Source organism: Diadema setosum, chromosome 22 (genome assembly GCF_964275005.1).
Source record: "Diadema setosum chromosome 22, eeDiaSeto1, whole genome shotgun sequence".
NCBI classification, from domain to species: Eukaryota; Metazoa; Echinodermata; class Echinoidea; order Diadematoida; family Diadematidae; genus Diadema; species Diadema setosum.
The window spans coordinates 12,594,962-12,617,837 of NC_092706.1; the positions used below are offsets into that span (position 1 = coordinate 12,594,962).

At 38.6% G+C, this 22,876-nt stretch overlaps 1 protein-coding gene across 1 annotated transcript in view; it reads left to right on the forward strand.

Annotated features, from left to right (window-relative positions):
- The window catches only part of LOC140245413 (voltage-gated delayed rectifier potassium channel KCNH8-like), a 202,624-nt gene extending 180,241 nt beyond the window's left edge, over positions 1 to 22,383 (forward strand). Inside the window, exons 3-19 of the mRNA XM_072324990.1 lie at positions 1 to 80; positions 781 to 903; positions 2,050 to 2,219; positions 2,946 to 3,183; positions 4,388 to 4,545; positions 5,286 to 5,490; positions 6,830 to 7,018; positions 8,937 to 9,136; positions 10,082 to 10,188; positions 11,033 to 11,175; positions 12,879 to 12,984; positions 14,042 to 14,150; positions 16,927 to 17,028; positions 18,314 to 18,531; positions 19,686 to 19,870; positions 20,558 to 20,658; positions 21,796 to 22,383. The exon at positions 1 to 80 is cut by the window's left edge and continues 27 nt beyond it. Coding sequence (XP_072181091.1) covers positions 1 to 80; positions 781 to 903; positions 2,050 to 2,219; positions 2,946 to 3,183; positions 4,388 to 4,545; positions 5,286 to 5,490; positions 6,830 to 7,018; positions 8,937 to 9,136; positions 10,082 to 10,188; positions 11,033 to 11,175; positions 12,879 to 12,984; positions 14,042 to 14,150; positions 16,927 to 17,028; positions 18,314 to 18,531; positions 19,686 to 19,870; positions 20,558 to 20,658; positions 21,796 to 22,383 — 3,022 coding nt within the window. The remainder of the gene's footprint in view (positions 81 to 780; positions 904 to 2,049; positions 2,220 to 2,945; positions 3,184 to 4,387; positions 4,546 to 5,285; positions 5,491 to 6,829; positions 7,019 to 8,936; positions 9,137 to 10,081; positions 10,189 to 11,032; positions 11,176 to 12,878; positions 12,985 to 14,041; positions 14,151 to 16,926; positions 17,029 to 18,313; positions 18,532 to 19,685; positions 19,871 to 20,557; positions 20,659 to 21,795) is intronic.
- Positions 22,384 to 22,876: the final 493 nt, after the last annotated feature.

Below are 22,876 nucleotides of genomic sequence, written 5' to 3' on the forward strand. Positions count from 1 at the left end.
AGAAAAGATCACGCTTATCGAAACGTCGCTGGAGAGCAAAGAGGAACTCAAGACAGAAGCCCTCTTCAGGAAAAAAGACTGTAAGTGAACATCCTGTCCCTTTCACATTCAAAACCTAAACTTCAAATCCGTCTCCCTAGGTTTGGCAGTTATACTCAGTAGCTGGTTTTCAAGATCGTCACCTCCGGACATTTTTATACTCTTGAAATCCTTTTCAGAATAGAGTGGTTGCCATAAGTAATCAAACTACCAGAACAAAATCAAACTGCCCTTTTATTTTCACGGGTCTTTTTTTTTTTTCGAAAGGTAAAGATAGTGACTCAATTCTACTAAATTGCTTTCGGGATTTTAGTCCAGTTTGTACGTGCTGGTTTTCAAGATCGTCGCCTCCAGACGTTTTTACACTCTTGAAGTCCTTTTCAGAATAGAGTGGTTGCCATAAGTAATCAAACTACCAGAACAAAATCAAACTGCCCTTTTATTTTCACGTTTTGTTTTTGTTTTTTTCGAAAGGTAAAGATAGTGACTCAATTCTGCTAAATTGCTTTCAGGATTTTAATCCAGTTTGTACGGGGTTTTTTTTTTTCTACAGGGCACAGTATAATGACGTTGTCCAGTAATAACGGTGGTCGATTAGACGTTACACATTGCATAGATGATGAGCTAAAAGGAAAGATTCTGTAAAGAGCCTAACAAGTTTCTAAACGTTTAACTTCGTGATGTCATGATCTGCACCTTACTTTTCCTCTATTTTTCATCCTTTGTTCGTCCATCTGACAGTAACGCCATTCTGGTGCCTTCTGGATATTGTGCCGATCAAAAATGAAAAGGGAGAAGTGGTCCTCTTCCTTGCGTCCCACAAGGACATTACAAAGACAAAGATGGCCTCACTCGATGAAGATGGTAGGAAGGTATAAGTGATGATGGTTAAGGGGAAAGCCGCGAGGGGCGTGGCAGTGGTGGTGGTGATGGTGGTGGTGATGGTGACGATGGTAGTGGTGGCTGTAACTATGGTTATGATTGGGGTGGTGATGGGGATGGTGTGGCGGTAGTAGTCGCCATGGAGATGGTGGTTGTGATGGTAGTGATGACGGTTAATTGTGTGGTGGTGGTGGTGATGACGGTGGTAGCGGTGATGGGCGATGCGATAGTGGTAGTAGTCGTGATAGAGATGGTGGTTATGATGCTATAGTGTTGACGGTTGTGTGGTGGTGGTGATGATGATAGTGGTAATGGGGATGGTGGTAGTGGTAGTACTTGTCGTGATGGAGATGGTTGTTGTGATGATGGTGGTAGTGGTGGTAGTGGTGATGGAGATGATGGTTGTGATGTGTGCTGGTAGTGGTGATGGGGATGGTGGTGACGATAGTGACTGTATCCACAAGGGTGATGATGATGACGACGATGATAATGGCGATGATGATGATGATGATGATGATCGTGATAGATGGTCTTGTTTGTTGTGCTGAAGAGGGGGCTGAAGGTGAAGGGGGAAGAATATTGTCATAATTTTATGTCTTTTGTTTGTTTCCTGCAAAGCTCTATGCTTATGACTTTCTGACACACACCCATCCATTTCGTCGTCATTCCGTTTACTTTTTTAGCGGAAACTTACGTGATACCTACATATATCGCATCATTTGTCCACCTGTGAATACATTACCGTTTCAGTACAGACAAGAAGTAAAGTGTAATATTTTTTGAATGGTCGCGAATATTTTGTTTTCGAAATGGTGGTGTGATTTTTGATCCTGTCACTCCCTCTGCTAAATTATCCTTCGTTTACTTGAAATTTATGCCAGCAATGTATGGTCGACTCATGTTGCCTTTTTTTTTCAAGAATGCACAGGAGTCGCAGATCATTGTCTGTATGTACGTTGCCTTGAATGTTCATGATAATGGTACTATAAGGAATTCGCCAGCCGTCACATTTTTTCATGACTTTTCTCTCACCTCTGTTAAACCACGCCCATCAGGGGAGGGCCCATACGCCAGCTATCACATCTCTTCGGGTCTTTTCTCTCCTCTTTTAAACCACTCCCATTATAGGGGAGGGGTCATACGATGACGACGACGAAGGGTCGGAAAATAACTACCTCAATGATCTACCATCGAACTACAACTACAACAGACGGAGAAGTCGGGCGGTGCTCTACCACCTCTCGGGTCATCTTAAGGAGCAAGAGAAGAAAAAGAAGAGGAAACTCAAAATCAACAGCGTAGGTTGCTGTCAGTTCTATTTGCATTAAAGTGTAATGAAGCTCAAATAAACATGTGGATTGAGTGGATGTAGCGATATTGAAGAACACATCAGCAAAATTTGAATGAACTTGGACAATCTTTTGAAAAGTTATGCATCTATACAGTTTCAGTGCCGCCATTGCTAGCTAAGAAGGCTACTGCAGTTCGTGACTCCACGTATGTACAACGATATAAGGAAAATACAAAGCGAGAATTCCACAATTCTTCATACAACCTAGTATATGTTGTGCATGTACCGACTGGCAGTGGCTATCTTGTGAATTTTGGCGGTCATGGGGTCAAAGGTCAAGGTCAACTCCTCACTATATCCCTCATTAATGCCTGAAGGATTTTCTTGAAATTTAGTGTATGAAAGCTGTGTATGAAACTTAGAACAATATTTATGCATGTACTGCCTGACAGTGATTCTCTTGGGAATTTTAGGGTCATGGGATCAAAGGCCAGGTCAATATGCTAAAATATGCTGCACCAAAACTTTGAAAAAAAAAATCATAACTTTTGATTTGATTTTGCGATATTCTTCAAACCGTGCTGATGTGTTGGATTGGTTGTTGTAGATATTATCGTGGTGAGCAGATGTGTTAGATAAATGAGTGACTCCACTTGAATAAAGGAAAATTTAAAAGCATTAGTGTTTGATTGAGGGAGCTGATAGTGATACACGAGTTCTGTGTTTCTTCCAGGGTTTACTCTCCCCCAAATCAACAGTACTACCAGAGTACAAGGTGGCCGCCATGAAGAAATCACGGTTCATCGTACTACACTACAGTATCATGAAATCGGTGTGGGACTGGTGCGTGCTACTTGCTACCCTCTACATTGCCATAGTCGTGCCCTTCAACGCAGCCGTGCAAAACGCGAAAGAAACGTTAATGGTCCTCACCATTCTCGATGTCACGATAGAAGTTATTTTCATTCTAGGTCAGTCACCTTTGTTTTTTTCATTAGATCAAAATAGACATTTAATTCACGGTTTACTTATTCATTCATAAAGTTTTTCCCTACTCATATAGTTGCGTCCGTAGAGCTATTATGATGATATGGTGAAAATACAAATTTCAAGAAGGAGAGGAACTTTAGTCATGTTTAGTTTTGATTTTTGCTTGCCATTGTATCTTGTACTCCTACAGTACCAACTGCAACAAGGGAGATTGGATTATGTCAAATTTTGCATAGAAATCTGAAAAGCAATGGCATTGAAAAAGTATGTATAGCTCCCGTTCAATGTAATTTTATCAACATCTTTTTATTTAAGTTGAGGTTTTTTATTTTGTTATATGATGTGTGCTCTTTGACTTTTTTTTTCCAAAGGCGAGATCAAATCTATAGTACCATGAAACACTGTAAAGAATTAGAGAGGGATGTTTTCAGGTCAAGGTTAAACAAACTGTTCGAACTTTTTCTTTTTTTTTGCCCTAAAATAAAAATATAAAAACATGAAACAGGAAGAGCTTAACTTGCATCATTCAACAAACAACCAGAAAGTTTTGTTAGGGTTTGATAAAAAAACAACAAGCAAACACGAGAATGATAGCCCAACATGTCTACTTATTTTAAAAACTATTTACTCACAATCAACAAACTTTACACATTCAACGTATTCTGTTAGCAAACGGACAGACTTAGTTTCGACCTTAAAGGGATAGTTTAGTTTGGTTCAGATGGGGCTTCATGTTTCCACTTTTTTGTGAGTTAATGAGAAACCTCGTATGAAGTCTGAGAGAGCATCAAATTCTAAAAGGAATTCAAAGTTTATTTGATGAAAATTGGTTTTGTAATGGCAGAGATAGATCCAAAAGCAAAGCGGACCTAATAAAAGTTGGGACTCACCTTTATTGGAGCACTTTGTTTTACTTTGTTTTGGATATCTCAGCCATTTCAAAACCAATTTTCATCAAACAAACTTTGGATTCCTCTCAGAATTGAAATACTGCTCTGTAATATTTCATCAATGGTTTCTAATTGTCTTGGACAAAGTTAAAATCTGAATCCTCCATCTCAGTCAAAACTATACCATCCCTTTAAAAAGGACACTTTGGTAGGTATTGAAACTTGTGAAAATCAGTGATCAGTAATCGGTATTTTTACACTATCGTGCCTTCTTGCCTTGATTTTCTCTACCTAGATGTGGGTATCAACTTTCGAACGACGTACGTGAGTAAATCGGGGAAGGTAGTCTACGAGGCAAGAGCTATAGCGATAAACTACCTACGAAGTTGGTTCTTTATAGACTTGTTAGCAGCCGTTCCTTTCGATCTATTGATTCTCACGTTAAAGTTACAGGTGAGTATAGGCCTAATTATCGGAATTCCACCATGATTTGCTTTTATACTAAAATGATACGCTTTTGACAAGTCACAACAGCGTTAGCATTTATCATCATCTTCATCGTTGTCATCATAATAGTTATAACAGATTGAAAAATCATGTAACAGTCATCAATATCGTAATGACGAGATGCTTTATTTTGTAACCGTCTGTAAGTGCAAATTTCAGCAGTCAGTAATTCCTAAGTTTTTTGTTTAATTACATATGTGAATAATAAAAAAAAATGTCGTATTTCTTTTCGCCAGAAAGGATGCTCAGATATACAATTATTTTTTTTTCATAATTACAAGAGGTCATAAGTTTTAACATTGTGTTCATGATAAGATTGGACGGATAGAAATATGATATGATAATTATGATATAATACGAGGAATGTGCGTAAAACATATGAAGATAATTTATAGTTCCACATGAATGAGTGGTTCTGGTTCAATATTTCTCATTGCAGAAGTAAACTCGTGAATACAGGTGACACAAGTCTACGTCAACGAAATACTTGATTTGCTGACTTTACCTTCGTGTTAGGCTTAGTTCCAGGACAAATTGAAGTTGTCTGTAATGAATTGGATGAAATGTAAACAAACAGAATGATAGAACCTTTATCAAAATTGGATATGACGGTCATGGAATTTCAAAGAGAGTTGAGAGCGTAAGCCATTAATTTTGTGTTTGTCCTCATTCCTTTTTCCTAGCAGCTGGACACAATTCAACTCATCAAATTGGCAAGGTTACTACGCTTGCTTCGCCTTCTCAACAAGATCGAGCGCTACTCGCAGTACAGCGCCATCGTACTTACGTTCTTCATGCTCGCCTTTGCTCTACTCGCTCATTGGCTCGCTTGTATCTGGTTTGTGATTGGTCGACAGGAACTGAAACGGAACGAAGAGGGATGGGATCTCGGTAGGCGGATACATGAGTTTTGTCATACCATATTTCCTACTCAAAAACCTAAAGGGATTAACTCCTTCACGTCGAAGTGAAAATGCTACAATGTGTATTTTCCATAGACCCTCCTTTGTTCAGGGGGTGTTTCATCAACGTTTGTCAGCGCAAAAAGTTGTCATCGCTGACAATCACCATAGTAACAGTCAGTGACCAGAGCATCTCAGCCAATCAAAACCAAGGATTTTGCTGAAATTGTCAGCGCTGACAAACGTTGATGAAACACCCCCCTGGTCAGTAGGATTTAAGTAAAATCCCAATCATGCGTATAGGTGCCAAATCTCCTTCCGAATCATGTCAACGCCAAGATCTAAATTTTCTGTCAGTTAAAATACATATTCAACTACTTGTAATCTTATTTACAAGTGGGAAATGTCAAATTTACTCTATCCTTTGTAGTCCAGTGCCATAAGAAACTCTCTTTTCTTTTCATTCCTTTGTTGCTGTTGTTGTTGTTTTTTGTCCAGTTGACCACCAAGTTGATGTTGAATAAAAACTCGCTCATATCGCTCAAATCCTGAGAAGTCATTTAAGTTCTGACATACACACACACACACACACAAATCAGATTATATTCTGATCCTGTAACTATTGCTGTTTTTAAGCATTTTTATTTTAAGATTAGTCGTACTTTGAAGCTGATTTAAACGAGAGGCTGGCCATGCTTTCAAGGAGCAGTGCTGACACTTATAGTATCAAGTGATACGTGTAGTATTGACCTTGTTCCTATTGCTATTACTCTATTATTATCCATATCAAAATTATGTTACACCTACTACAAAAAAAGCAACTATAATCATCATCCTGATGTAGGCACTGTGGTATAATGGAAAAGATTCATGTCTTTTGGCTGAAGGTCCCGACTTCAAGTCCAACATGTCCTTTTTGACCCAAGCATATGGGAACCTGGTGATGAGGTAATAATAATGCCAGAGTTCTCTGGAAGAGCTATGGAAACACTGAAGGCTTCCCTGGGACTGGATAAAGACATCACCATTATCATCATCATCATCGTCATCATCGTCATCATCATCCTCATAATCATCAACATCATCATCATTATCGTCATCATCACTATCATCATCATCGTCGTCATCATCGTCATTATCGTCATCATCGTCATTATCTTCATCAACATAATAATCATCAACATCATTTATCATTAGTATCATTATCATTGCTCTTCTGATTATCATAGCTCTTCTGATTTTCATTTGATCGTCGATTGTTTTCCTTAATCCTATCCTTGTTTTCCTCACAGTTTCCCTTCTTTTTTTTTCCCCCTCTGAATTCCAAGGCTGGATAAATGAGCTTGGTGATCAGCTGAAGATGCCGGTACACAACAGATCGCTCCCCTACAACGACAGCATCTACATCACGGCCCTGTACTACACCCTCAGCAGCCTCACCAGTGTGGGCTTCGGCAACGTGTCAGCCAATACCAACACGGAGAAGATCTTCACCATTCTCGTCATGTTCCTGGGAGGTAGGTTGTGCATTCAAGATCTGTGGGTCTCACACTATCTTGTATCAATTGTAAGTAAAATGGATTATGTAGAGGCGCTGTGGCATCTTGGCTAAGACTCCAGACTTCCAATCGGGCGACCCGAGTTCAATTCCCGCCCAGATTAATGGACAAGACGTTTTTACCCACCATGTCCCTCTCCGACCAGGTGAATAAATGGTTACCTGGCAACGCTGGGGTAATATTAAAGGCAGAGCCCTCTGGTAGAGCAGTGGCAACACTCAAGAGGCTGCCCTGGATAAAGAAGACCTTATTATTATATCACACATAAAGATATTGGAATAAATCTCCAACGCCTGGCCGCGACAAAGATAGTGAAAAAAAAAATCAACAAAAGCAGTTTGATCAAAGCTGATGATTTTGTAGTAGTTGTTGCTGTTATTGTTATTGTTAATGACGGGGACGATACCTTTATAAATGGCATCGCATTTGGAGAGCCAAGATGCTTTTTGTTGAATTAACTAACGCGATACTATTTTTTTGTTTTGTTGTAGTTTCACAAAACATGCGCAAACCTGGAGTGATGGCGAACGCAGAATCTCTCTTCATCTGCGTGCCACACTAATTTCTTGCCTATAAAAATGTGGGCGAAATTTGTGCACGTTTGACTCCTTAGCACAAAAAGGGTTAAAGACATTTTGAGCGGAGTTTCAGCTGAAGGACCCACTTGCAAGTCTTCGAACTGAACGGATATAAGTTAGTGATTTGCTTTGATATGAAACAGAAGAGATATTGAGTCTTTGGCGTATTTCAGAGAGGGTTTTTTTTTTTTTGAAAATTGTATTTTGGGCACGAGTCTCCACAGAGAATTATTTACCAATATGAGGCATCAACCATTCTCGTCATGTTCGTGGGAGCTATAGGTTCTGCATTCGTGATGTCGGCTTCGCGTTCCTGAATGATCATATCTCAACAACATTCTGGAATTTGTTCATGCTGGTCATATTGTCGAGGGAGGGAAAAAGATCTGCCAAAGTCTTTTCGCCACCTATCGCCTGTGCTCACATAAAGCTCACTTTGATATCATTCATTTGCATTTCTTTCAGCCCGTAGGGGGTATACGCTTCAAAGTAGATGGCTTAACCTCACGAAGCATCTTTTTTTTAAAACACTGAAATTGTTGTTGATGAAATGCATACAGAAGTATTCTGTCTCTAAAATATACTAACCGTTTTTATCTGCCTGATAGGATAAGGGCAAATCAAATTTAAAGATGTCATCCACTCCAAAATGAATAATCTTTAAAAGGAAGAGAAAAATATTCCTTTCAGAACGACACAAAAATGACAAAAAAGAAAAAAACTCGGATAAGAAATAAGGAATGTATGGCATTTTGAAATTTCACATTTTTTTCGGAAAACATTTCTTGACCAGTCCTTATGAATATTCAAATGAGCAAGTTGACGATGTCATGTTTTCGCAATTTCTTATTCATTTCACATACAGAAATGACGAAAATATTCTGCTGTATGAAGATAAAACCTGCCTTGAAACCCCCAAAGTGAAAAAGAACAAATGTTGATTCTGATTTATCTCGGTATTATAACATGCCTGTACTTGAATTAGCTAAAAATACAATTCTTCAGAAATTTTATGCATGGCATACATGAAAAATTGTGAAGGTATGACATCATCAACTCTCACATTTGAATATTCTTAAGGAATGGTCAAGAAATGTTTTCCGAAAAATATGAAATTTCAAAATGTCATACCCTCCTTATTTCTTATCCGATTTGTTGTCATTTTTGTATCGTTCTGTAGGAATGTTTTTTCTCTTTCTTTTGAAGTTTAGTTATTGTTAGGGTTGATTTCTTCTTTAAGTGACAAATCTCAAAGATTTTTGTTCGGTTGTCTCATTTTTATCACCCGATCTGTGTAGCACTGTGCCATGCCGCTGTGTTCGGTAACGTGACGGCCATAATCCAACGCATGTACTCGCGTCGCGCCCTCTACCATACCAAACTACGCGATCTGAAAGACTTCGTGCGCTCGCACCACATTCCACCCGCCTTAAAGACCCGGATGCAGGAGTACTTCATGACATCGTGGTCAATTAACATGGGTATCGATACCACAGAGGTAAGTGAAACTTTGTTTAAATGGCAATGATTCACATTAAAAAAAAAAAGAAACGATACCATTGAGCATACCATTTTATCTCATGCATAGTTGGCTCACACTCAACCCGTTCGAGACTAGTCCCGAGCATACTTGGGCAAGTGCCTGTGGGAAGTGTGTGTTATAGGAAGGTTCATTGTGTTCAACTGGTTAAGGTGACCCACAAAAATAGAGGAATAGAAGAAATAAGGTGCAGTTTTATGTGTTCTATAACAAATACAAATATGAAAATTCAGTATATGCATCCATATCTTTGTGAAAAAGAACTTTTGAGTTGGCATATTAATCTATCTCCACCTGTAAACATTATGATAATAATATATGCTAGTATTTACACCACATTGTTTGTATCATATAACCATATAATATTTATTTGATTCACTTTATATTTCGTGGTGAATGACATTGACAACATGTCTTGTATGTTATGTTCGTATACACATCAACTCATAACATATGAATATTTGTTTCGTAAAATCATATCCACATGAATATAGATTCATTATTGAAAAATTCCCCTTTTCCGTAGATCACTCTTTTCAATCTTTGTATTTGTCTATTTTTGCTACCATTGCAAAGTATGCATTGTTTCTATTCATCCGTTCATGTGTTTTGTTTTAAACTTTATGATACAATGTAATGCTTACGTACTTGTAACAATTACATGATTTATCAAATATATACATATACTTTGTATTTGTATTGCCTTTTATTTAATGGAAACCGAGAACAAAATTCAAAAAAATAATTGAATGATATGTGCCTTTGCGTGTATTTGTCATATGTAATGCTCTGATGTATGAAGTTAATGCGATCAGAATATTTCGTCCATTTTGACTAGCTCTGTCTACATCAGTTATTATGACGTCATTTATTTTATTTGTTACGTTTTAATCGGTTATCTAGATGCTGCAGACATTCCCCGAGGAGCTTCGAGCCGACATTGCTATGCACCTACACAAGGAATTTCTAGCTCTTCCTATCTTCGCTGATGCCAGCCAAGGTTGCCTCAGGTATGTGAAAAAGGAAAAAGGTGTCACTGCGAAGACAAGCAAAATAGCCTTTCGACAAGGCCTCGTAACTGATACTTCTACCTGAACCCTGTACGCTACGTAACGAATTTATTCAAGGCTACGTCTTGCACATAGAGATACCCAAAAAGTTGCGCCAGATAGTGGCGTCAAAACCATAGAAGTAGAACATAACTAACGGGCCCGCACGAACGAGTTGGCACCACGACAGCCATGCTATTTCAGTCCCAACGCATGCATCTCACTGTTTACTGGCAGTCATTCTATGTTGATGGAGATGTTTTGAATTCGATAACCAGAGGACAATACAAAAAGGCGAACTTTCAGGCACGCGCTGAGAACGAGGATTTCTGTGTAAAGGCCAATACTGGCATTATCCCAGCCAAATGGGGATATCAGTGGATGAGCCTCATCCCAATTATGATCATGGTGATGATTATTATCATTATTTTTATTATATTTTCACTACTATTGCTATCACAATCCTCATTATCACAATCATTAGGTTTTCACCTGGTGTTCACGATTACTGTAAGCAACTCCTGATCCTCTTAAATCGCATTGACGGTCTGCCGCAGTACTACCATAGCTATAATACCATGATAGTTGTCATTATGCTTGTTATTTTCATCATCATCATCACTATCACTATACCATCATCATTATCGTTTTCATTATCATCATTGATATCACTAACACCATTATCATCCCATATTCTTTGGGTCTACTTGTGTTCGTCTAGCTTCAACACTGTAATCACTGTTAATAACAGACTCTTTCTTCGTTTTGTTTTCCTCTCTTGCTGATGTCATTGCAATACTCACAGATCGCTGTCGCTGCGGATAAAGACGAGTTTCTGCGCGCCAGGCGAATACATTGTGCACCAGGGAGACGCCCTCAACGTCATCTACTTCTTGCTGAACGGGTCTATGGAGATTCTGAGACACGGCATGGTGGTCGCCATTTTAGGTAACATAATGACTCTCCACGCCTTTGTATTTACCAAGCTTATGGTTTTTTTTTTTTTTATTACAACTGAATTGATGAAATAAACTGTCTTATGCGTCGACATTAATAAGCATCGAATTAATCAGTGTTTAGTAGTAGAACATATGATAAAAATCATGGTCATATCTATATCCGAGCATGATTCGAACCGACAACCTCCTGATTAGGACAGGCGTCTTATCTACTAGACCATCGAACTTCCGCCGGACAGCCAGTGCTGTTTCTAATCCTTATATCATGCAGCGGGTACTGCATATGTATTCAAATTAATGAAATTCTTGCGTCGAGTTGTTTTCTGGATAATGGATTATAATGGTAATTGATGAGACGCTTGTCCGGTGATCAGAAGGTCGGAGGTTCGAATCCTCCTCGATCATGTATGTCCATGATTTTTATTGTGGCTACTACTTAACATCGATCAATTTGGTGCTCATTTACTTCTATGGTTTACTTGTCTGCTTCAGTTGTATTTTTGCTTCTTCTTTTTTTTAAGTCCTCCATCCTTGACAATCTTGAAGACATTTTAACTCCGTAGTTTAGTATTGCGATTCGTAGGCCCTATAAAGTGCGTTCTCTAATCTCTAACGGGACACTTTGTGAACATCGGGTGTAGAAATTGGACTCAAGCGAAATATTATAAGAGGAGTGTCCTATCTTGACATTTCATCCTCATAATGGTTGTGTTCCTGGATTGTCGCACATTGAGCACTTTGCAAATCAAACGCACTCTCTTTGTATTTGTCAAATATAATTAGTTCGTTAATCTCGCCAAAATGAACTTGTTTATCTTTCCTGCAAGTTTTGCCGAAGAGCTATGGAAATATCCGAAGTTCCCAAACAAGACTTAAATAGGGATGGTATAGTTTTGGTTAAGATAGGGGGAATTCAGGCTTTACCTTTGTGCAAGATCAAACCATAAAATGAAATATTAAAGAGCATACAATTCTAAGAGAAAGTGAAAGTTTACATGATGAAAACTGGTTTTGAAATCGTCGCGATATCCAGGAACATAGCAGAACAAAGTGGTCCTAATAAAAGGTGGGTCCCACCGTACATTATAGCACCTCATTTTGTTTGAATATCTCAGCCATTTCAAAACCGATTTTCAGGTAAACTTTCAATACCTCTTAGAATTGTATGCTCTTTAGTATTTCATATAAGTGGTCATTAATTTTCTTTCAAAAAGAAAAAAAATGAATCCCTATCTTAACCAAAACTATAAAATTGGTCCCTTTAAACCTGGCTATCTTTCAGGGCACATCAAAGATATAAAGCATATTGTGAAGACAGCACATACTATGTGCTGTCTTCTTGCATTTAAATCTCATTTGAATATGCAAAAGTTACATTGCATACTTTACTTTGTTTATATGCAATTGTCATATTGTAAACTCTCGTCGGAAATTTAAATGAAAATAAAATGAAATGTTTGAATATCATGGAATGATTGTACATAATTTTTTTTTCTTTTATGTAGTATCCCATGTTGTTGAGTGGTTGCGTGTCAATGCACGAATAGTCAAAATCACATCACTTTGAATCATATCATAATTGTCTGACTTTTTGAAGCACATGTACAAAGAACTTTGAGACATAGACATGAACTTATTGGTGGTTCCACCGATTCAATGAATATTATGAATATTTTTTCTTATCGACTCCAGGAAAGGGCGACCTCTTCGGCTGTGACCTCTACGTCACAGATACCGTCATTCAGTCCAGTGGTGACATCCACGCTTTGACCTACTGTGACCTCCAGTCGGTGACTCGGTATGTCTTTAATTGCTGCGCAGTCTAATCATTATACGACAATAAGATATCCGTAACACGTATTTTGGAACTATGTTTTACACGTGTAGTGCTCAGAATCAATCTTAAGATTAGAAATAAAGTAACGTACTCAAAGTGACGTCATTCTTTGAACCCATCCATAGCTTAGCAATAATCGTAGCTTATTTCATCATCTTTTTCTGTATCCGTTCAAAGAAAGAAGCGAACTTCATCATGAAAACCATGATAAATGATGAGGACAGGGCTTTATATTCATAAACAGAATGTGCCTTATTGAAACCTGAATAAATTATGCTCTTGGATCCTACTTACCACTGTCATCGCATCCACGTTTGTTAGCTTCTTTTGTTGTAACAATGTTCAATTAAGCAATGTTTTTACCTTTTTTGTATTATGCAAGACAGCAGTAAGATGCTATAAGAAAGACTTCCCCAGTAATTTAAAAGCACAGCATTAGTTGTTTCCAGTAGAAAGAAACTGTATAACAGCAGTAGTAGCTCAATAAATAAAGTTGTTTGTTTTTTAATGTCACAACAGAGAAAATGATTAACAAAAAAAAAAAAAACAGCACCATCTGAATGTCAGATAATCACCAAAATTATGTAATCCGTGCGTATAGAAATTGTCATGTCGATGAGAGGCTGTACAATGTGTACATCACAATGTGTACATATACATTTTTAGAAATGATTATCCTCCAAGATTGTATAGAAGAAATAATGGATTTTGTTTTGTTTTTTCTTTAAAAAAAAAAAGAATGCATAGGTGTAACGACTTTCGTCACCTATTACATGAACTGTCATTGAGAACGTAATGTCGATGCCAAGGTTAATTTAAAGCGCAAGTAATCATTTAGTCTAAAACGATATCTAGTTGAATATTTGGGGTATTAAAGCCCCACAAAGGGGAAAAATGTTCGATATACATGATATGGGTTGTTCATTCAGACCACTACTCAAAGCACTCGATGTTCTCTTTTTTCTATAGTATATTTCTTAAAGTCACTTTGTTTCGGTTTTTTGTGTTTCTTATTCAGACATGAACTTTTAGAGGTCCTGTCAAGCTATCCAGAGTATCATAACAAATTCCAGCAAGAGATTTCACGCGACTTGACCTTTAACCTCCGTGAGGGATATGATTCAGAGGTAAGATGCGCTTGCCTTAGGATGAACATGAAGACAAAAGCTAAAGACTCTCACCATTCCCATTCTATTTTTTTTTCAGTCATTGTTGCATTAATGGCGACGCAATTCCATTCACGCATGCGGCGCTGAGCTATTTCCTTCTAGTTTAAACTTCACCAAATCTTTCATACGTATGGTACCATATCAACCGCTTTACAGTGATATCATGTTTCAGGTATTGTTCCATTCTTATTTTTAGAAGTGCGATGGATAATTCAGTATAGTTATTGTCAGTACACGTTAAGGCTTGTAGAAGAGAAATGTCAATTTCATATTTGGCACTATTTGTTTGCTCTGATTCAAGAGTTATAGACTGTCAGATATGACAAACTCTATAGATAAACGACGCAAAAGACATGAAAGAGGACGCAAACTTTATTTTTGGGAGAAAAGTACGTTTTGCCAATTAAATATCGAACTCATTCTCCAATGCAAAGGCGATTTTCGAAGTACATGGTAGGTTCCTCTCATCTATAATGAAAATAATTGTGAACTCATGCAGGTAAATGCCAAAATTTAGTGTAATGTTACCATCATCGTATTTTTAGCGACAAAAAAAAAGACAACAAAACAAAGCAAAACAAAGTCTATATGCTAACACACCGATTTACGATAGACGAATGCAAAATCGATTATGTGCAGTACACGGATTAGATATCAAACCAAAATCTAAATCAATTAATTTCATTCAATTTGTATTATAATTCAGTTAGCAAATTAAATCAATTTATTTTCAATTTACAAGTTAGGATCAAACCCAGTCATTTTTTTTCACCAGTATATCAATGCTTACTTGTGAAAAAAGCGATTATCATTCCGTCATGTAAAGAGAAAATCTTCTTTTTGTCTTGCTCATATCTTTCTGCTACCATATACTGCACGATTTTTTTATCCCGAATCCTAACCTTGAGCATTCACTCAAATTCCATTGCTATCCAATATTTATCGTCAGCCAATCATTCACCTACGACTGTGTGCATTAACTACCTTTTGCATTCGATTTGAGGTCGAAGGTTATCACCACGACAACCATCCGTAGTACCTGTGTGATTCAATTCAATTTTAGTCAGATTTGCATCTGACCCCCATATAACAACGCATTTTATGCAGGATTTCAGTTCTTATTCTGACAGAGCAATCGGAAACTTAAATATCTGCTTGGTTCCAATGTTTTACCTGATCGTAATAAATGACGGTCATGAGATTGTCGTTTTCGTGATTTATAGGCCTACTGCTATAAGAAATAACTCCGAAAATATTTTAATTTTGTTCAAGCCAAACAGCTCCTAAATGCGGCTGAGGGCTATTACAGTTTCGCACATTTTGCTGTTGTTAGAAAGGAAGAATATCATTGAATTCAACTATTCCAGATGATTTGCCTTCCACGATCATTCTGCGGAACTGCAATAAAACTCAGCCCAAGGATATATACCGCCGTTGAAAGGAAGAGGCAGATACAGCCATATTATGATGCCATTCTGCTCATATTGATGATAATGATATCAAGCAATAATTAACACTTCGCATGACACAAAAAAAAAATTATCGATCTTGCGACTGTTTGAAATACGTCGATATTTAGCTTTCAATTTCCGAGGAAACTTCGCCTTGGAATGGACCATCTCTAGTTTGACATCGGATTATTTCATCATCATGCAAAATGATGTGACAATTGCGCCTGGAGGGGCGGATTTTGAATGCAATTTTAAAACTGTTTTGTTGTATTACTTAAAAAGATAGATAGGAAATGCAAATGTCGTAATAATGTAGCTGATCGTAGGTTGAGTGTCCACTGCTTGAGGCAAAGGATTCTTGGGTGTATCTTCAGGAACATTTTTGCTTCCTACGATGATCAATGAATTAAAACTGTTCTTCACAGTTGCCTGTTAAGGTTACAAATGTGCAGCAACGTCTCTTGTTTTCTTTCTCTTTCCATCAACTTTTTTTCTCTCTCTCTCCTCTCTTTTTTCCTCTTTTTTTCTTTCCTTTTTTGCTCTCTCTTTGTATGGAACTTATTAATAATACTGTGCAAACCCCACGCAAAGCTCACTTTTGAATCATCTTCTTACGATACGATGAGCAAAACATTACTCTCGTGTTTTCATTTACTTTTTTTTTATATGGCAATCAAAGAGTCGCAACAATACTTTTTTCCTCCCCTATAGCTCTTTCACAACTTGTCAAGCGACCTCAAATCATGTTTCATTTCTCAGCCATTTCTGTTTTCCTTTATAAGCATTACGTCCATTCTATGATCACGCTTTCTTGCATTGACTACAATCCTTAACCAATTGCCTTCAGTGTAAAGGAAACACAACTCCCGAAAGCTCCTGTGGTATATATAGTGGGCGTGGTCACCTCCCAAGTGCCACGCCCATTAAGACGAAGCCTGGATGAAAATGCAGGTTTCACCGATATTCGTCTCTATGGGGGCGAGTATCTACCTATGGTGGAAAACAAAAACCAAGAGAGGCCATGTTTCTTTCGGGCCACTATTTCTCATTTCTTTTCATTTTTAAAGACGTCAAACTATATCATATGATGTACTTACAGTCCCAAATGGAGCAGACAAAAAGGGAAAAGGTATTTGAAAGCAATAAATCAGGAATCGACGATTTCGACAGACAAAAACAAACAAACAAACACACAAACACACACACACAAAGGAACGAGAGAAGATTATGTAAAGCATCTCATGTTTAGTATGGCACCGCCTCTATTGCTCACCTTCTTTCAGCAATTTTGGAGCTCCACTCAAAATCCGCCTGACTTGGATTACCCAGCCGAAAAAGCACAGAAAATGAAGAAGTTCCTCCGACGGTGGAGAAAAAGAGCAAGAGTGAGTTTTCCCATATCACTAGAGCCAAAATGCCTGCCGTACCAGCCAGCATAGACTAGTGCATCTGATTTTTTATATATATATTTTTTTTTACCTCCTGATTATTATCAGTTCTATATATCTTCATACCTTTTTTTGTATGTATATAAATTTATATATACATATTCATATTTTTTTCAGAATTTTATTTCTCTTATTGGAACCTTTTACATTCATATTATATACTTTCCAATCCCCGAACGGTTATTTTTTTTTTTTTTTTTGATTTGCAATGGTTATGATACAGAAAATATAGATACTTTTATATAGTTGATTGATTTTTTTTTCTTTTGGTCTCCAATACATTTTTTTTTTCAGTAAACTTGCGTCAGTTCGGGTAAGCATACCTGGCCAGTATGCTTGCCCGCCGGTAACTGACGCAACGTAGAGTGCATTAGTTCTTCCCTGCCCGCTCTGTCAGTTTGTAACGAGCATGAACACCTTTTTTTTTCTCTCTAGTTCCTTTTTTTTTTTTTTTTTTTTGCCTGGGGATTCAATATAGAGAAACCGAAGACACAAAAATCTTGGCTGGGCTCGAGAAAATTATGGCTGTAGTGAGTGAACAGGGTAAAAAGCACCGAGGTTGTAACGAGAGAGAGAGAGCAAAGGTAGCACTGCGCCTCTTGATTTCGACAAAACCTCAACCGAATGCAATCTGCATGCGAACAATTCTCACCTCACTCAAACCATAGTCTTTTTTTTTCGTTTTTTTTTCCTTTGGTCACTTCCCACGTTTCAACGCCACAAACCACCTGCACATGGACGTACGCACCAAATGATTCAAGCATTGAATAGACTGCACATCTCTCTTTTCTGTTGTTGATATTAGTTCTTGAACGTGTCTCGCGTAGATATGATTTCCGGTGATGATGTCAATGTTGGTTTCTTATCTATATATAACTGTGTTATTTTATGTGCATAGAATGTTTGAATTATTGTGTTTTACGTGGAACAAAACGGAAAGGTCGTGGATTTGACTTTTCCTCCTTCGTTCTTCCAATGTGAATCTTTCTTCATTCTCCATTTCAAAGACAGCCGGCAGGTGACGATCTCCGGATGAGAATCATGACTCGACATTCGTTTTCTCCACAGCCGTGCGGGGACGTCACTCTTTCGAAAGATGTTAATCATTGTTTGTCGTTAAGTAATATTACGCAGAATAAAATACGGAGTTTGTTTCACCGTCTTTCATTCTGTCCCCGTCCCTCCATCGACTCATCGCGTCGTTCCGCCGACTCTCCGGCAGGCCGAAGAGAAATACTCGTACTGCGAGACGAACAACAGCGGGCGCAACACGCGGCTGACGTCGATCTCGGAGGTTCGCGACGAGGAGGAGGTCGGCACGTCGAAGCAGATGAAAGATTCGTCCACGGACACGGGGGAGGACAACATGGAGAACAGACATATGCTCCTGGAAGTCAGCAACTCAGTCGCAACATCAGTACCACCTGATCTAAGTCCAAGGTATAGATACGCTCATGTTTAGATAATGATCCCACGAAAATGAGGGAATTACTAATTCATTCATTCATTCATTCATTCATTCATTCATTCATTCATTCATTCACTCATTCATTCATTCATTCATTCATTCATTCATTCATTCATTCATTCATTCATTCATTCATTCTTCATTCATTCATTCATTCATTTATTCATTCATTAATGCATCATTCTTTCTTTACTTTTTTTTCATTCACTCATTCATTCATCCATTCATTCATGCATTCATTCATTCATTCATTCATTCATTTCAATCGAACTAAAAACATCAATCCATATATGCATATCATTGCGGGAATTGAGAATTGATCGATCAAAATGTCTGATTTTCGTGATTTCATCCTCCGAACATACGCATCTTTTATTCCTTTCACTAACATGTTCGTCACTAAAGTACACGATATTTCTGCCTAGCTTAACTTGTGTTGCCGAGCTTCGAGCAACAACAAGTCTTCATTTGTAACAATAATATGACATATCACGAATTGTAGCAGCATGACGCTCACGGTATAATTACCTTATATCTATGTGCAGGACGTGTGATTACTTTAACGATATCATGCAAGTGTTTGGTATTCCTTCGCTTATTAAGCTTATCATTCATCTGTCGTTATTAATCATTATCTTGATTTTGTCAGTACTTATCACAAGTAAACGATTTCCGTTTCGCCAGTGATTCAACAGAAATTGTTTTCAAACGAGCTTGCTTTAATGATGGCCTCATCAATTTGTATACGTGTAATTACTTCCTCCTTCACCCCAAAAGTCCCATGTCAGAGACCATTTGCTAATTTATAAATTTCTATTTTACTCAAGTTTATGCAATTTTATCGTATCTATTATTTTTATGTGTCTACCTCAGAATATGAAAAAAAGACATTTTTGAAAGTCACAAAAGATTGACCTACCAACCTATGCAAGTGAACTGCGCCGTTGAAAGACAAATATTAGCAGTCCCAGGTTGTTAAACTCGCTAAATGACGTGGAGGTGCCAAATGGCACACACGCCAAAGAAAACTTACCAACGCACCAACCGCGCGCCACGGTTCAGCTTTAATGGTAATATTGGTTTTGTGTCTCTTTTCATCTGCCATCGTTTTTGGCATCATCCACAGGATCGTCGACGGAGTGGAAGACGAGGGCAGCCAGTTCAAGCGGCACAGTTTCGACTTTCCGGCTAGCCGCAGCACGGTCCATCCGTCGGCGACAAGACATCGGAGCCTGACGCTGGCACCACGCCAACCACTCGTTGGTGAGAGCCGCATGAGACAAAGCTACACGGCTCCTCAGCTGTCGAACGGTACGACATCAAAGAGGGCGCCCTATATATAGATAGATAGCTAGATGGATGAATGGAGAGATACATAAATAAATGAATAGAAAGATATATACAGAGTTAGGTAGATGGAGATATAGATAGATACATAGATAGATGGATAGATAAATAGAGAGAGAGAGAGAGATAGATAGATAGAGATGGATGGATACATGGAGAGATGGATGAATAGATTAATTCAAGATTCAAGATTCAATTTTTGATTCAATCTTGAATAGATAAATGGATGGATAGATAGATAGAGATGGATGGATCGATGGAGAGATAGATAGATAAATAGAACGGTATACCAGACAGGCATATAGACTGGCGCAGATGGATCGAAAATACATAAAGCTGGCTTGTGTACGTGTGGGTGTCTTTTTGTGTTTATGTGCGTTCATATATATTATCTCTCATTATGGTTCCTCTTATACATTCATGTCATGATGATGTTCCCAACATGCTCAAAGAAATAAGCCATTTTGCATTCCGGCAGAAGTTCGATGCAGTTTGTCACCATTTGTTTTCTTCAGTATTCTACACCTTTCAATTTCTTTTTTTTTTTTCTTACACTATCTCTCCATCTCTTTGTCTGTCTATCTGTCAATCTGTCTATCTGTCTATTCGTCTGTTTATCTTGCCTCTCCCAATGCTGTTTTATACCTCCAGATCAAACTACGAGATCGAATTCTTCCGACTCGCTGTATCAGGAGGATCTTCGACATGAATTGGAGTACACACGAAACAGCGTGGAGCGTCTCGATAAACAGGTCAGTTTATCACGTTTATCACGGTTGATCTGTCACTTGGTCTACTCCCACTTTGTATAACAGCCATTAGTCTCAACCCACATGGTCTAATCCTGTTTCGTCTAAAATCAGTTCGTCTAATGACATTTAGTTGAATTGCCTCATTGCCAGTTGGTCTACTCCTAGATGGGCTATACCCACTTTGGCTAATACCCACAGTTTATTAGACAAAATGGGAAAAAGTCCAAGGAGACAAGACTGCAATTAGACCATCTGGTCATTAGACGAAACGATAAGTAGCCAAACTGGGCATTAGACCAAGTGAGAAGTAGACCAAACGGGCATTAGAGAAATTCATAGTAGACCAAGTGAGTTTAGCCGTAGTGGTGTTAAGACGAACTGGGAAGTAGACCATCTGATTGTAGACAAAGTGGCAATACTAAACTTTATCACTTACACTTCAAGAAGTAACCGAGTTTAACACCAACAGGATCCAATTAACTTGTTTAACGAGATTGCCCCTGGCCCTTGTCTATGCTTTGGAGGACTAGGGGCCGACGGGGAGCTAGGGCTGAGGTGATAGCGAACAGAAATAAGGAAGCGTTCAGAAGACTTGGTTTTTAAACTTTCGTCGGCGCCATTTTGGGGACAAAAAGGCACCTTGTGGACTTTTAACAGGTTTTTTTCCCTTGCCTCTCGCTTCCTCTTTCTGAAGAAGGAAACCAAGGAGTTTCAACAAGGTTCTTTTTCTCCTCCTCACCCTTTAAATTGTCCTTTCGTCCTCTAGTCCTGTTCCTACTGTAGAGTGATGAATTTCTTCTTTTTTTTTATTCATGTTCCATATTCCACATTTCATGCAAGTTTCATATTCCATTTGATTTTGAAAAAGAAATGTTTTTAACACAATGGTCAGTTTGAAACAAAATTGCACAAAATTTAATATATAAGGACGTATAATTGACGTGTAATATGAGGAACTCACTAAAAAGCAAAGTTTGTAGGATGGAGGTTCCAAAGATATAATATAGGCTTTTAGTACAGTATAATCAATGTCGAAAATGACGTAACATGCAAAAATGCAAGTTGTATTTGGTTGTGAAGATAGGATATTAGCTCTAATTTAGCGACTGCTGGGTCTTTTCCCCTCGTATTCTTCAGGTATCGAACCTAAGTCGAGACGTATCACACTTAAGCCAGGATTTGCGCGCCGTGGTGAAACTCCTCCAGGTAATTTCTCCTCTCGCCTCGTCTGCTGCACAGCAGGGAACGAACGTGGCGGGGGCCAGTGCGTCCAGCGTGAACGGCCCAGCCACGCTAGGTCTTCCACCGCCCCCGCCCCCGCCGACCACGCCCTGCGTGATGACGGTCAAGATCGGCCAGGGCGGCGAAGAGGACATCATTCACGTGCAGCGACAAGACGGCGTGCTGGAGACGAGTTTGGGCGGCGGCATGCCTGAACTTCCCGAGGGTGCCATGGGACCCACCGTAGCGGCCCTGACTTCGGCCGCGATGGCTTCTGCTAGCAGCAACAGCGCCAGCGCGAGCTCAACGCTCGAGCGGCCCTCACGCCGAGGTAGTAGTGGTGGCGCAGCTGGGGGGAGTACCGATAAGGAAGATGCCAGTTCATCGGCAGCCAGTGTGCGACAAACCTCTCTAGTGCTGTTCCACGGTCCTGATGGCAACATGGTGGAATCGATCAGCATGGAGCGGCTCGATTACGACTCGGAAAATGGGACAGATTTATGAAGAATCGAACAATCGACGATTAGTCAATCTCAATCATTCCTCGTTAGTCAGTTATTGTATCATATAGATGTGACTATGTTTGCATCATGTTTGCTAATTTTTATTCCTTCATTATCCACCCCAAACCTACTGTTTTGAAGATAAGTTAATATATCGGGGTTTTTTTTCTTTATACCTGAAGCCTGTTAACTCACATTATAGTGATCATTAGATTCATGGGCTTGATTGGTAAGCATCAGAAATATATTCTTATGAGAAAAATTTCATTTTACAAAAAGCAAGAAACACCTGAGAAAAGGATTCCATACGGTGAAATTTAAGCCGTTGATATTTTTTTTTTTTTGCAGTTAAAACAAGGAGTAAACATTAAGTATAGGATATCAGGGAATCATCAAACGTGGCAAATTTTAGGGAGCTTTAGATTTTGGGGGCGAGGACGTTCAGAGGGAAAACCCGTTCTGCGCATGCGCTAAATCGCTTATCAAAATCGATT